Raw genomic sequence first — 16,623 nt, 5'->3', positions numbered from 1 at the left:
TTTTTTTTTAAGTCACTTTTCCGGCATCAGAGAACATCCCTGTTGATTTTATTTTTTGTGGCAAAGCAAGGCCCAGTTCAAAAGGTCAGTTGCAGGTGGTTGTCATAAAGGGACAAGACACTTGTGTACTCTACAAATTTACACCAGTTTCATAACAGTCAGATTCCAGCCAAGGAATTTGGGGAACTGTAGTCCAGTGAGAGGCTGAGGCTTACAAAGAGATGAGAAACTCATCATCGCCATAGTACAATGATTCCTGAGGTTCTTTGTCAAATCAGTTTGAAACTGATTTAACTTTGTAGTGTAGAACTGGTCTCAGTTATCATTTGATACGCATCTTTACAGGCAGCTACTCTATTCACCTGATAAAGAAAATCCATAGTGAAACAGCCCTTTCACACAACTATGGCATGGATCAATACCGTCTTTAGGATGTTATTAAAAAATGCTTAAAACGCAATAAAATTTATACAAAAAATATATCCACAGAAAGGAAGAACACACGTGTTGCCAGCTAAACAGATCTTTTCCTCCGCCTGCTGCACAGAACTCTTGTCAGTTTCACAACGACACCCACCATTTTGTGTGCTGCAGCAAATTCTCAACCATGCACAATTTTGCTATAAAAAGTAGATAAGGAAAATTTGTTTTGCCAAGCGATCCCGTGCAGGTGTTGTTTTTCCTTTTGTTTTGTTTTGAGGGGGATATTTGCAAAGCTACGGCAACACAAATATGCATATATTGCAGCTTCTCTGATCATGTTTCTGTAGCTTTGCAGACATACCCCTCAAAACAACAAAAGAAGGAACAACGACAAATGCGCAGGATTGCTAGGCAAAACAAACTTTATCCATCTATTTTTTTACAGTGAAATAGCAAACAGATGACCTGTAAGCAGAGGAAACCTCCATGGGGAATCTTCATAGAGAATCTTTGTGGCAGAACACAAAATGTTGAGTGTGAATGGAGTGAAAGTAAGAGGTTTGGTCAGGAGAAATAAAGCGTTTCCTGTCTGCTTTTGTTTGCTCAACAGGCAGGAAATGTCTTCAGCCCAGGTTGGAGAGAAAAGATTGCTAGTTTTGCGATTTTTGAAAAACATGGGTTGAGAGAAACAAAATGGGCTGAAATCAGTGGTGGGATTCAGCAGGTTCGCACCACTTTGGCAGAACCGGTTGTTAAAATGGTGCTTGCAAACAACCATTGGTTAAATTATTTGAATTCCACCACCGGAACCGGTTGCTAAATTATTTAAATCCCACCACTGGCTGAAGTCATTTTGAGGAAGACAGCTATGCGAAGTTCTTCCTCGAAATGCTTTTTATAACATCCTAAAGACCTTATATTTACGCTGTGCGGAATCCATCATAAATGTTTGAATCAGGCCTAGTCCACCCAATTTTAGCAACATGTAAAATTTCAACTGGTCCATGAGAGTTTTTTTTAAATCCCTGAAACAATAGTTATTGCCTTATCAGACTTCAAATGACCTTAACAGAGGATAAGAATAAGAACAGCTGACTCTGTGCAACATAAAGAAGCCATGCTCCAGGACTGTATAATTCTGAAAGTCGCTCTGTGCCCGGGACAACTTAACTCCTCCATTTCCATCTTTCAGCTCGAAAGAAAACCACAAGTATCCTGCACTTCCCAAAAGGAGTTCAGCGGGAGGTTTGAAGAAAGAAAGTTAATTGACCGAAGAATGGCACACTCCTATCTGGGATGGTCGTCCTCTTCCACTGAGCGGACAGCTTCAGGAGGGACACACATGGAGTGGTGAAGGAGGTAGGGGACACCTGCCAAGCCAGTCAGATCAGCCAAATCAACCCTGGCGATCAATGTGGTGACAGAAATTGCACCCAGATAGATCTCATATCCATCTAATGCAGGGGTGGGCAATTATTTTTTCCATGGGGCCGCATAAGAAACAGAAAATATTGTGGAGGGCCGGGCCAAAAGGCAGGGGGGCGAGGCGCTTTTGAAAGCCCCGCAGAAGCGGGCAGCCAAAGCAACCGGCTTCTGTGGGGCTTTCAAAGGCGCCTCACTCCCCAGCAAGGCAGGGGGGCCAGTCAGGGTCATCCGGCAGGCCGGATGTGGCCCGCGGGCCATATAATGCCCAGGTCTGATCTAATGGGTAATAAACTAACTAAATTCCTCTCATGTGACAAAGAGTCTGACCTAATAGCTACAGTGGCTAAATTTTTTAGCAGAAATGGTTCAGCTTAAGCAAACATGTGAAGAAACCACAAAGTTTTCAGCTGATGGACCTTCTGAAAAGATACCCGTAAGACCATTCAGAAATCTCAGCTAGAGGAATTGCTAGATATATGTTTTATTGTACCTTCTTGTTTTAAATACCAATAAAGGTATTCTGGTTCACAAGTTCACTGGTGGGCCACTGGCAGGTATATGGAATACATGGACATCTCCCAGATCAAATGCGTTTGATAAAACAATAGTCATATTTCTGCAACAGCCTATATATAAGAAACAGAAGCAAACAAACTTGGAAATTCTGGATCTAATTCCGTACTACGATGCATATGGCTACATATGTACAGCTTATGCCAACAGGGCGCAGGTCGGACAAAATCTGATGTGGTACAATTGACCTCAGGTCGGCAGAGTCATAACAGTGTGAAATGGAACGATCTTCCTTCACACAGAAGCAAGAAAATAAACAGGGTTTCCTTTGCTTTATGATATTCCTCTCTGACAACAATAGGAATGATAGTAAGAGTCCTTTTTTTTTTACATTATTGATAATCATTATACACAATCATCGTCAGGTGCTCGCATCAGACATTGAAGTGTTGGCACAGGTTGATGGAAGATTGGAAACAGGCAAATGTGGCCTCCCCTCCCCCAAGGGCTCTTCCGCACTCCAGTTTTCAGCTGTAAACCAGTTTATGGCTTCCACCAAAGAACATTGGGAACCGTCCAGGATAAAGAGGATCTGCTATCAGGGGCCCACCAACACTACCTTTAGCTACGCCAGTGTGGCCCCTTCTAATGCCTCTTGGATACCCCAAGGGACCCGAGGGAAACTGAGGCCGCCTACCTCCAGCAAGACCTCTCCTGGAAACTTGGGTGACGACGGGGAACAAAGGGCCTTAGGAGATGGGTTCCGACCACATTTCTTCAACTGTCTGATGGAACGCGCTGCTGATGTCGGAAGCGAGATTCTGCGTCCTGACTTACAGAATGGTCCAGTTCTCAGAATTCTATGGGAGTGACTGCAAAACCAGTTTAAACTCTGTAGTGTAGATATGCCTGCCTTAGGGTTGCCAACCTCCAGGTGGGGCCTGGAGTTCTCCTGGAATGACAACTGATCTCCAGAATTCAGAAATCTGTTCCCCTGGAGAAAAAAACACCAGATTTGAAAGGCGGACTGTCTAGTATCACACCCCTGTCGCGCTCCCTTTCTTGCCCAGGCTTTACCCTCCCCAGGTTCTGATTTTAAATTTCCAGGGATTTCCCCACTGGGACGTGGCAATCCTAGCCTGATCTGAAACTTTTTCAACGTACACTGAAACCATGACGGCTGAAACACTATTTGAGCATGACCAGCTGTTTACAGGAACCTTCCTAGGGAATTATCCGTGCGAGAACACTTGAGAAGAACAGTCCCGGATTCCAGAGTCTGATTTGCTGTTCTCAGGAGAGAAATATTTACATTTTAAGGGGCCTTAAAAAATATAGAAAAGTGGGCCCTGTTACTTACAGGGATATTTGAACACCTCTAGCCACACACAAAGAAGACAGATATTACTGACAAGGGTGAACCAATGCAGGGTTTGATGCTCTTGGTTTGGATGCATACAAGAAGGGAGCGATTCACTGTAAATCAATATTAAAAAGTACTTCTCGGAAATGCTTTCACGGTTTCCAGTCTCAAATATTTGTCTGTCACTTGCTCCGCCCGTTGTGCTGATCGCCTCTTATTTTTTTTAAAACTAGGTGTGCTCAAGAGTCTGTAAGACGGCTCTCTTTTCCTTGCTGAAAAAGTCTCCCCTGGCCCTCCCCAAGCCCTCCTCCCAAACCTCCTGCTCCCCGCCCCCCAATCTTAGATAAGCCACTCTTTTTTGCTCTCGTCGATGGTTTCCGTAAAATTGGGGTCATTGTTCATGATGGCGGCATCCGCGCTTTCGGCAGACTCCGCGCCCTTGGCTTCGTTGGTGTGGTAAGTCCCCTTGTGGCGGAACATGTAGCGTATGAGGAACACCAGGGTGCAGAGGATTGTGAAGATCACCACAGCAATGATGCCTAAAAGGGACGGAAGATTTTAACAGGTTAAAAAAAAGAAACGGCCGGGTGTATCGAATCAGATGGATATGTTAACTGTGGTCACTGAAGAGAACAAAAGCAATACACAAATATGCTATAGTAGTGGTGGCGAACCTTTGGCACTCCAGATGTTATGAACTTCAATTCCCATCAGCCCCTGCTAGCATGGCCAATTGGCCATGCTGGCAGGGGCTGATGGGAATTGTAGTCCATAACATCTGGAGTGCCAAAGGTTCGCCACCTTGGTGCTATAGCATAATGCATAAAACACCTCTACAAAACATTAGAATACCTGCTGAGGTCTTTCCCCTCCTTGAACCCTGACCTCCCCAGACTCCACTGCCCAAATCTTCAGCTATTTACTGACCATGACTAGGCAACCTTACTGGACTTCCTTGGTGGTCTACCCTCCAAGCATTAACCAAGGCTGACCCTGCTTAGCTTCCCAGATCTGAGGAAATCGGGCAGAGGTGCAGCTAGGGAAAATGGAGCCCGGTGCAAAATCTGAGTTTTGCTGCCCCCCCCTGTTCGTTTGTGTTTTTTGTATTTTTAGTTTTCCCCCCAGTTTTTGATCTGCATGGGGCACAGTTTTTAGGCTAGCAGCATCAAAATTTAGGAGACTATCCTGACGATACCAGCCAGGTTTGGTGAAGTTTGGTTTAGGGGGTCCAACATTATGGACTCTCAAAGTTGTAGCCCCCATCTCCTATTAGCTTCCACTGGAAACAATGGGGGATGGGGCACCCCTTTTGGGAGTCCGTAACTTTGGACCACTTGAACCAAACCTCACCTAACTTGGGTGGTATCATCAGGAGAGTCCCCCAAAAACTCCCTGAAATTTTGGTGCTGCTAGCCTAAAAACTGCGCCCCTGCAGGCAAAAAATGGAAAAACACTAAAAATACAAAAAAACAAACCTGAAATTTATGCTGGTCCCCAGGCGTGTGCCCAGTGCAATGCGCATCCCCGCCCCCCTACGCCTCTGAAATTGGGCTATCTTGGGACATTCAGGCCAGGGCATAAAGATCATTTCCTGTCAAAACCATTCCTTAGCTTTCCCATCTACACCCATTCAGATTATTTATTTGTGAGCTTGGAAGGGAACTCCAACAACAAAAACTCCAACAACTCCAGCAAAACTTTCCTGGTCGGTCATTCCGTGGCATTTCTTACCTGCCACAAGCAATGAGCAATGATGTCATGTATGAGCTTTTGCTAAACTTGTTGTTAAAGGTAAAAGGGCAGATTTTGTTTCAAGTACTACTATAGCATGATAAGTGCTAAGATCAGTTCAGCTCGATTGATTTTTGTTACCAAAACTGAACTGGTGGAAGATCTAGGCAAAATAGCTAAGAGCGGACTTGGAGGTGGAGTTTATTAACTTTATTTGGAGTCGGCTTTTCTTGCCGAGACTCCAGTCAGAATAGCAAACCTACCCTGTCGGCTGGGCATCCATCATTATTGCTCAATAAATTTAATTCCCAGGGTTCCTTGGGAAACTCCACAGCAGTTAAATGTTAAGAAAGTATGACCATTAGAGAACATTCATAAGTGCCTCATCTTTGGAACTCCTAAGTCCTTGGCTGCTACTCTTTGGAGCTTTAGGTGCCAGACCCTTGTGCTGTTGACTTCATAGTTTTCTGTCTTTGGCCCTTTCTACACAAACTTTTGAAAACATTTTGAGGCATGAAATAAAACGTTTCCTCCACGGAATTCCGCATTGTTTTCCCCACCCCCACACCCCTGTACGTTTCAAGAGCATTTTATCTCCAGTCTCAAAACATTTAAATGAATCTCTTTTTAAAATGATTTTCGAGTCTGAAGCATTTTCAAAACATCTTCACTTGCTTTGTGGTCTATTTACTATGTATTCCACACCTCTCTGGCATCCCCAAATGACCTCCCAGGCGCCATTTTCTGAGCTCACTGTTTCCTCTTGCCTGTTTATTTCCATCATTACTGTTTGGGGTTTTTGTGGGGAGGGGTAACATCTTCAAAGTGTCAATTATACAAGTAATAGACAATCACAGAAAGAAGCACTGAAACATTAATCCAACTAATAGCTCAAAAAAGGGAGGAAAATGGTGACCATGAATCATTTACCACAAACATTGTGGTAAAGGGGGATTGAAAACATTTCACAAGCATTGCGATAAAGGGTGTGTGTGTGAAAATATTTTACAAGCATGGTGGTAAACGGAGGGATTGAAAACGTTTTACAAACCTTTTAGGGGAGTTGTGCAGAAATGGCCTTTATTGTGCTACTTACTGGTAGCTAGATTGCAGTTGAGTATTTTATTAACAGGAGTCGTGTGGTGTAGTGGTTAAGTGCTTGCACTGCCACTCACACGGTCAGGAGTTCGAGTCCCCTGTGGGTCAGATATCCTGGCAGCTGGCTCATGGCCAACTCAGCCATCCATCCATTTCTCGGTTGGTAAATAAGTACCTAGCTCATAGCTAGTGGGTAAAGAATAGCCGGGGAAAGCAATGGCAAACTACCCCACAAAAACGGCTTGCCTATAAAATCACTACTTGCAGTGGTACCCCAGGGTTGGACTGAAGGGGAAACTTTACCTTATTTTATTAACATGGGAGGCAAACATTTAAAGTATCTGCTTACCAGCTGAGGTCATCATGAGAGGTCCTCCTTTGTCCCACATTCTGAAGCTACATAGATGAGCTTCAGAGGAAAACTTCCGGGAAAAGGCTGCTATCAGGTATTGCCCAATTCTATTACGGGAAGGGTTTTCAATCCATTGTTGCTGCCCTGAAGATCTTCTAAGCAAAGGTGATTCCAAAGACTCTTTATGGGATCCCCATATGGATCAATGCTTTCAACTCTGAAATCGATCTAATCCAAGCCTCATTTTTGAGAAGAGTAATGGGAGTCCCCAATAGTATCACCTTCACTACTCTGTGCCTTGAATGTGGACTATCCACAGTCGAAACCCTAGCTTGGATTTTCACAATAAAATTCTGGCTCAAGATCCACTTTAGACCCAAGGATGACGACATTACCGTACACCTACTCAAAGATAACTACGTCTCCAATTGGTCCAAGGTAATATCAGAGTTTCTTATTCCACTTGTTTCTAATCTTAATTGTTAGCCAAGCATACTTGACAACGTTATAAATTAACTCCTGGTCTGTATCTGATGGTGATATTTTCAGTCTCTGTTTCCTTTCACTGATAGGGCAGCCAGTGAGAATTGGTGACAATGGACCCTTCTGCGCATGATAAATCTTGCACGCAAAGAGAACATGGTCTATAGTGAGGTGAGATACGCAAATTTTAAACAAACACATTCAGTGGTGTTTCAAATCTCCCCAAGTTGTTCATTCAGTGCTCAACATCTACACTCACCTCCAATGCACATGCGCTTTCCTTACCTCCAATAATTGCTGAGTTTCTATTAACGTCGCTTCCCAGCATTTTACCATCGTGTGAGGGATTATCACCTGTGCAGCAAAGAAAAGGCAAAATTCTATTTATGGAACAGCCCTCAAATATTCGCTCCCTCATTTAGTCCCCTTCAAGTGTCAATACTGTTAAAGCAACACAGACAACCTATCAGTATGGAAATTAGTTTTGTCTCCTATTTAAATTCGGATGCAGGAAACCCCACAAGCATCGTAAATTCCATTTCTCCATTCATCTGTTTATACGAGAAACAGAAGCCTGAATAGTATAAAGTTTTTATCTGGTCCGAATTTCCTGCGGCACTGCCGTTGCAAAATCGGCAGTGAAGCAACACTAGCTATGGAACATTGTCGCGATATCACCAACAGGCTAAGAAGTCATTGGCCCCTTGTGCACATGCAAAAAAATGTGTTTTCAACCATTTTCACAACTGTTTGCAAGTGGATGTTGCCATTTCGCGCAGCTTCAAAGAGCACTGAAAGCAGTTTGAAAGTGCATTATTCTGCATGTGCGGAATGAGCCATTGATTCAAAAATCAATTTTGGCAGTAATCTTGCTGGACCGTCAGAAACTTGGGTCCCTTCTGCACATGCAGAATATTGCACACTCAATCCACTTTCACAACTGTTTGAAAGTGTATTTTGCTATTCTGCACAGTAAAATCCAGCTTCAAAGTGCATTGAAAATGGATTGAAAATGCATTATTCTGCATGTGCAGAAGGAGCCATCATTCTCTTCAGGCTCACCTCAACATCCCTCTATCAAGAACTTCAGCTGCCCATGTGGAAGGATTCCCAGAGTACCTTGGGAAAATCCTTAGCTGTTAAATGTTATGATAGTATGCCCATAAGAGAACATTCAGAAGTGCCTCATCTTATGGATACTTGGCTGCTACCCCCTAGAGTATAGGTCCCAAAGTCTTGTGTTGTTTTACATTTAAGAGAGAGCCAAGCTTGGACACTAAAAGCAAGTCCAGCACTTGGAGAGAGACTATGAAGGATGCCCAGGGTTGCTATGCAGAGGCAGGCAATGGCAAAATCACCTCTGCTCATCTCTGGCCTTAAAAACTCAATGAAGTGGAACTGTAGAAGATTGCCATAGGTCAGAAAGCAATATTTGAAAAAAACCTGTGCAGCCAATCAGCTCTCCAGTGGAAGATCAAAACCCCAGCTGGGCAAAAGTCCCATCTGAGCCTTCCCACTTCTAAAAAACACCTGGCAGGCACCAGGGAAGATGTCAGCAGGTGTGGTGGCACTCCCAGGTACTACATTGGGGAGCTTTGCTCCATCAGAAGCAGTCTATTAATCCTGGTAACATCTATTTTGTGCCAGCAGGGGTCGCCCTTTCCTGAATTGCCTGGAGTTTTAACTCTCCCCGCCCCCTATAAATCCGAAACAGTTTTTGCAACAGAAATCATTTCACCCAAATACTGCAGGCTTTTCTTTAGTGGATTAGCATCAAGCTGAGGGATAATCTGCATTTTTTTTAAAAAAGAAACTAATCATGAGGATACTAACTGAATAGCTTTTACTTTTAAAAAAATGCTGCTCTAGATACTAATGGTAACAATACAATATTAAAGATAAATTTAGCAGTGTGTTTTGGGAGGGAAGTCAAGTAGTTTTATGTTACTTTTTTGCTGTTTAAGTGGTTTTTAATGTTAGAGTGACTGTCAGAGTGAATTGTATTGTTTTAGTTGTGGTGTGTAGGTGTTAAAAATAAAAATCACTGTTAAAAAAAACTAAACAAGAGGCAATCCCTTGCTTAAGACGGATGAATGAGTAGAAAGACACATACTCAACTTTTTAAACTAGAAAGAGAGAAAGCAAGGAAGAATTCTGACAGCGGGGGAGGAATTCTGGGCTAAGAAGAATGTTTATCAGCCACATAGGTATCGAGCACAGGTATCTAGGTATGTTAATCAGCCACACAGGTATCTAGCATGTCTTCTTCGAAGAGGTATTCATTGTTATGCTAAACTTCCCGCCCTCCCAAATCAGCAGTACAGATCAGAAGATGACGGAACTACGTAATATTCAAATACCAACCACAAGCCAAACAGATGGTGTGCGGATATCCCGAAGTTACCAGATATTCCTGGACAGCAGGGATAATTGGGATGCATTTCAGTTAGGTTCTGTGCATGACTTTTATGCCACTTTAGTAGACAAACTTACTGCTATATACAGTCTTCCTGTCTGCGCTTTGAATGTACTCTTGATTTGTATTTCAAAAGTGTCTGGCAATGCTCTAGAACCTATTTTTAAATGCCAAATAAAGGTTGCTGTTGTTGTTGTTGTTGTTGCTAGTAGACAAACTTTGCTGGGAAACAAACAAGGAAATGACATCCCGGCGGCTTCTGCTGGACCTTTCAGCAGCTTTTGATACAGACACCTCAATGCATGCTCTTGATAAAATATGGACTCCTGGATGGTGACTGAAAGCACTGGTTTATGTTAAATCTACCCCTTCCTTGAGTATAGGATCCAGGAGGTGGTGTTGGGTGCTGCTGCTAGACCTCATGTCTGCTGGATCTCACTGGATTTTGTGTCACACCTATACTATTTAATATCTATCTAAATGAAGAAGATTTATGCCCCCTCTTTTCAATCGTAAGGAGACTCCAAGTGGCTTACAAACTCCTGCCCTTTCTCCCCCCACAACAGACATCTTGTGAGGCAGGTGGGGTTGAGAGAGATGTGAATGAACTGTGACTAGCCCAAGGTCATTCAGCAGGCTTCATGTGTAGGTAAACAAACCTGTAGGTAAACAAACTATGTGTAGGTAAACAAACCTGTAGGTAAACAAACTATGTGTAGGTAAACAAACCACAGAAACAAAAATGTGTAGGTAAACAAACCTGATTCACCAGTTTAGAGTCCTCTGCTCATGTGGAGGAGTAGGGAATCAAACCTGATTCTCCAGATTAGAGTCAACTGCTCTTAACCACCCCCACCCCCTGTGGAAGAGGTTACATGGGAATCTATAGCATGATACCATCGGTGCGTGAATGGCACTTATTTTCTTCCCATTGATCAGAACGTTCCACGAAGGCTGCACAGAAACTCAATGGTTGCCTTGAATCAGAGAAAATGCGAATGAATGTCTTCACAAGATAAGGCTTCATCCTGACACAACAGCGATGTTTTTGATCAGTGAAATCATAGATCTAGGGCCGAGTGGAATTTGGATTGGGTCTGCAACCTGCGGCTCTCCAGATGTTCATGGACTACAAATCCCATCAGCCCCTGCCAGCATGGCAGTAGCAGCCAAGAGTGCTTTTGATTTGCTTAAGCCCATCTGCCCAGCATCATAATTGCCTTGAGTACATCCTTAGTAGCTACTAGCTATCATGGTGAGCATGAGGCCACCTGTGGGTGTTCACATCCATATAGGATATTAAAAATAATATTTGATTTGAATATCTCATTTCAAACATTTCAAACTTCCTTTGAAAAGGATTTGAAAGCTAGAGTTGGTTAGAGCCGTGGTGGCGAACCTTTGGCACTCCAAATGTTATGGACTACAATTCCCATCAGCCCCTGCCAGCATTGCCAATTGACCATGCTGGCAGGGGCTGATGGGAATTGTAGTCCATAACATCTGGAGTGCCAAAGATTCGCCACCACTGGTTTAGAGGGTTGCAACCAGATCGTTAACTAGGAGCTATTCTTTCTGACCTAATAATCCCATATAAGCCAACTGGACAACTAAGACTTTTTTTTTGGAAGCTCGCCTCTGGGAACCCTCCTCTTCAGAGGTGAGGCGGGGGCACATAAAAATAAGGCCTGTCCTTAAAATACATCTCAGTTGTGGGAAAACCCACCCCCCTTAGTTGTCTGCCAGGTGGTCTGGGTTTTTCCCCTCTTTCTTTTCGCCACATCACGAAAAGGCATTTTTATTCATTAAAGCTTTTGGGTGATCTTTGGCAAGTGTGAATGTTCAGGTTGTAGTCATTTGCTGAGTTTACTGTTTGTTGTTTTTATTGCCTATTATTTATTGAATTGGTTTAGTTCTTGATGCTGTCTCTGGTTGTTGCTTTGGAAACTTTCATTTAAGCCGCTGAGCCTAATTTGTAAAACCAAAGTAAACACTGTGTGATCTTCATTCGCTTCCAGTTGGTTTCCAAGCCATACTCAAAGCACTGCTTTTGATTTTTAAATCCCTAAACTGTTTATAGAGTCTGGATTCTGCCTCTGTCCCACCACTATTGAATGATAAAGCAGGTAAATACACAGAATTGAGCCTTCTTAGAGATATGCCCTCGACCCTGAAAGTCCTTGTCCCATCTAGGTGCGCGCCCAGGGCAACGTGCCCCCCGTCCCCTGATAGTTCCACCTCTGATGGCTGGCCTCACCCCCTGGCATGCCCCCAGAACACCCCTAGTCCTGCCATTTCATATTTCTGCATCAACGGGGTTGGGTAATAATGGCGGTTTCCAGGGTCAGGTCCTGCAGAGCCACATGGTGCCCGCCTGCCCACATATCTCCCCCCATCTGGCAATGCATGTGCCCCTTGTGTTGGTGGGATGGGCACCTGCATTGGTGCAAGACTGGACCAACTCCTAAGGCGAGTCTGCCCCTCCTTCCAGATGGGGCTGAAAGTGTCCCATACAAAAAGGAAAGAGAGAGATGCAATTGTACAATGTGCAGAAAACCTCAATTTCTTGCAAGAAAACCTGTGGGTTCTTTTTCGTCCATACGAATGAACCTGAGCAACTTGTTACTATATCTGGGTCAAGATTCGATAGGGCTGCCGGGAAGACTGGGGTGGAAAGAGCCTCAGGGCATGTACCCAGCCTGTGCGCCCTCAGTGGCCCATACTTAGCCTGGGAACACATCTGCCTTACAGCACCCAGATCTTCCACAGGAGGAAAGACCAGATTCATTGGACTGCATTCACATAGTCACAGTCAGCCAGAAGAAGAAGAAGAAGAAGAAGAAGAAGAAGAAGAAGAAGAAGAAGAAGAAGAAGAAGAAGAAGAAGAAGAAGAAGAAGAAGAAGAAGAAGAAGAGTTTGGATTTATATCCCCCCTTTTCTCTCCTGCAGGAGACTCAAAGGGGCTGACAATCTCCTTGCCCTTCCCCCCTCACAACAAACACCCTGTGAGGTGTGTGGGGCTGAGAGAGCTCCGAGAAGCTGTGACTAGCCCAAGGTCACCCAGCTGGCGTGTGTTGGAGTGCACAGGCTAATCTGAATTCCCCAGATAAGCCTCCACAGCTCAGGCGGCAGAGCTGGGAATCAAACCCGGTTCCTCCAGATTAGATACACGAGATCTTAACCTCCTACGCCACTGCTGAAGCCCATCTGGTGTTTTTTTTCCCCTGAGAAAAATGTATGCTTGAAATCAAATTTGTCCTTGAAATCAAAGGACTGCCCAGAGGGATAAAGCAAAACCAGCAGCAGTGGTTCAAAGTGAAATAAACAAATGCGGCTCACACCTGAAACGCCTCTCCAGCTTTCTACCCACTTCCACTCCGGACCGTTGACCTGTGGCTGGCTCCTCAGAGTTTTGGCCACAGAGTCTGCCAATCCTTGGTTGGCGTTACGCAGATCACAAAGCGTGACAGTCTATTCGCTTTCTTCACAAAAGCTTGTTGCAGATAAAGATCAGTCTATTTAGAATAATCCTCACAGCAGTGCGGGGGGCGGGGGGGGGGACCACAGCCTATTTATGCCGCCTGCTCTTTGTTCAATTATAACAAGAAATTGCCTTCCAGACTAGCGCATTAGGGCTCCGGCTGCCAATTTCATTACCTTCCCCAAACTTGCGCTCTAATTATCACAGCTCCTCAATAACTGCTTGGCTCTCGCTGCTCGTCACGTATTTCCTTTCATCTGAGTTCTCTTTGGGACTTTGCTTATGTCCTTCCTTTCTTTCAGGAAGGGCACTTGGGGATCCCTGTGGTTTGGCTGGGTTGGATCCAGCCCCTTCTCCCCACTCCGTCTCATCCATCCATACCAGAGCTGCATGACTGGTCGCCACATCTCAAAAAGGATATCGAAAAGATAGAAAAAGTGCAGAGAAGGGCAACGAGGATAATTGAGGGACTGGAGCACCTTCCTTATGAGGAGAGGCTGCAGCGTTTGGGACTCTTTAGTTTGGAGAGGAGACGGCTGAGGGGGGATATGATTGAAGTCTATAACATTATGCATGGGGTAGAAAATGTTGACAGAGAGAAATTTTTCTCTCTTTCTCACAATACTAGAACCAGGGGACATTCATTGAAAATGCTGGGGGGAAGAATTAGGACTAATAAAAGGAAACACTTCTTCACGCAACGTGTGATTGGTGTTTGGAATATGCTGCCACAGGAGGTGGTGATGGCCACTAACCTGGATAGCTTTAAAACGGGATTGGACAGATTTATGGAGGAGAAGTCGATTTATGGCTACCAATCTTGATCCTCTTTGATCTGAGATTGCAAAGGCCTTAACAGTCCAGGTGCTCAGGAGCAACAGCTGCAGAAGGCCATTGCTTTCACATCCTGCATGTGAGCTCCCAGTGGCACCTGGTGGGCCACTGCGAGTAGCAGAGAGCTGGACTAGATGGACTCTGGTCTGATCCAGCTGGCTTGTTCTTATGTTCTTATGACTTTGGCAGATCCAATCCCCGTGATTCTTAGCATAGCCTTTCAGGTAGTCAAAGAGGACGCCGCATCCTTTTTTTGTCATCAGATAAACTGGGTTAGATCCAACTCATTATGACTGGCCCTGACTCATCTAGTGACTTTCATGTCTCCGTGGAAATCTGAATGCAAGCCTTACAAGTATTGCGACTTCAAACAGTTTTCGTTTGCTTTTGCCTGTGATGTGCCATTTGCATAAACCGATGCTTCTTTTGCTGTCCGCAATGCATTTTTCAACTAATTAAAAAAAATCAGGACATAGTGTATCTGAGGTGTATCTGAGCGCACATAAAAGCAATCACAAATCCAGCATAGTGCATCCAAACCAACTTGAGTTCAATATATGAAAAGTTAGTGGGATGGTTGTCATTTCTTGTTGTCATTTGTTAGGTAGAGGAATGGGTTGGTTGCAAAGTTGTGAACCGCCCTGAGCCCTTCGGGGGAGGGCAGTATATGAATTTAATCCCCTCTATACTTTGGGATCACCCCCCCGAAATCTAGCCCTGCTGTATACTTAGAACAGCTTGTTAATTATAAGTGCAGATGGCTCATGACAAGAGCAAGGTGCAACTCATTCCCCTCTGTCTATCTTCAGGGTCGTTTCCTTAACATCCCACAAAGTGAGCGTTGCTGTCGGTACTGTACCAACGCTATGGACTCAATCCCTCATATCCTGTTTTACTGTTCGAGGTATAATGATATTAGAACCGATCTGGGAGCTTTACTACCTCCAGAATTTATGTTTCTCTCAGACAAACAAAAAATGTCTACGCTATTGAACAGCCCTCATGTAGAAATTTCTGAAGCAGTTGCTACATTTTTAATCCGTGTTCGACATGATATGTAACAATGATCCTGTTTTTGTATTTGGAATGTATGGCATTTCTGGTTTATGCCTAATAAAGGTTTTTGGATTGGATATAAGTTTAATAATAAATGAATGAATGAATGAATGAATGAATGAATGAATGAATGAATGAATGAATGAATGAATGAATGAATAAAGGCACACCTGAGTTTCTTTGCACTGTACCCCATGACTATTACTTTACATGGTTTGGCTGCAGGATCATGATTTGGCTGCAGGGCAACACTGGCAAACAATCTGAGTCTCTACAATACCCTCGGGAAGATGCTACCAACTCCCCCTCTCCCCTTGCTACCAAACCTAATGGGAAGAAGGACAGAGGAATCTGGCAGGCCCTTCTAAACTTCATTACTCACATCACAGCTACTGTAAAAATTAACATTTTTTTAAAAAAGGGCTGGAGTTCTTCCACTATAACTGATCTCCAGGTGACAGAGGTCAGTTCACCTGGAAAACATGGCCACTCTGGAGGACTCTATGGCATTACACCCCCTGAGTCCCCTCCCCAACCCGCTCCCTCCTCAGGCTTCACCCCCCCCCCAATCTCCAAGTATTTTCCAACCCAGAGCTGGCAACCCTCGGTGTGGTGCAGATGACAAAGCTTTCGCCTCTGTCAGCTCCCCTGCCCTGAATTAGAGAGAGAGAAAAGGAGAGAGAACAGGGAGGGAAGGTTGGGTTGTGCGTAAAGTGTTGTCAAGTCACAGCAGTGGCGTATCTGCCAGAGGACCATGGGGGTCAATTGACCCCCGGGTGCCACCCATTAGGTCACATGGGGCCCGCAAAACTGCACCCCCCACGTGGCCTGAAGGAGCAGCAGGGCCGGGAGTCTGCTTCGGGCCCGCCAAGCGCCCCTTGGCCAGGGGTGGCAGGCTCCTGGCCAGTTGCTCCTCCCCCAGGGCGGTAGGGTGGGGCAGCAGGGTCCCCTTGGCCCAGCCCTGCCAGGCTGCCCGGGACCACCAATGCCCTCCTCCACCGACTGAGATAAGTAGGACACGGGGGGGGGGAAGGCTCAGGGGGCATTTGGGCAGGTGTTCTCTGGGTTTGCCTCTGCATGAGGTTTTCAAGGCAAGTGATGCTCAGAAGTGGTTTGTCTTGTCTGCCCTCTGCACAGCAACCCTGAGCTTCCTTGTTGGTCTCCCATCCAAATACGAACCAGGGCTGACCCTGTGCAGCTTCTGATCCCCGACCAGATCCAGGTCAGGGCAAAGTTTGCTTAATAACTGCAATAAACTCCCTTCCCCATCTGAGATTCAGGAAGTTGCTTTATGCCATTTGCTTCCTCCTGCAATATCTCAAATAAAATATCTAATATCTATCCATTTTGGATCCCAAGTTTCTTTCCAGGAGATTTATTTATTTTATATATATTTATTATTGGGTTTTGTATAGCGCCCTACCCCCGGAGGGCTCTGGGCGGTGCCC

General features: G+C 44.7%; 1 protein-coding gene across 1 annotated transcript in view; it reads right to left on the bottom strand.

The window, feature by feature from the left end:
• Positions 1-2,307: 2,307 nt before the first annotated feature.
• Positions 2,308-16,623, bottom strand: part of CNTNAP2 (contactin associated protein 2) — a 1,428,778-nt gene continuing 1,414,462 nt past the window's right edge. Inside the window, exons 22-23 of the mRNA XM_048510449.1 lie at positions 7,674-7,742; positions 2,308-4,263 (exon numbers count right to left, since the gene is read on the bottom strand). Coding sequence (XP_048366406.1) covers positions 4,064-4,263; positions 7,674-7,742 — 269 coding nt within the window. The 3' untranslated portion in view covers positions 2,308-4,063. The remainder of the gene's footprint in view (positions 4,264-7,673; positions 7,743-16,623) is intronic.

Source organism: Sphaerodactylus townsendi, linkage group LG11 (assembly GCF_021028975.2).
Source record: "Sphaerodactylus townsendi isolate TG3544 linkage group LG11, MPM_Stown_v2.3, whole genome shotgun sequence".
In the NCBI taxonomy this organism is placed as follows: Eukaryota; Metazoa; Chordata; class Lepidosauria; order Squamata; family Sphaerodactylidae; genus Sphaerodactylus; species Sphaerodactylus townsendi.
The sequence above is the reverse complement of the archived record's forward strand: the minus strand, read 5'-3'. Positions and strand labels throughout refer to the sequence as shown.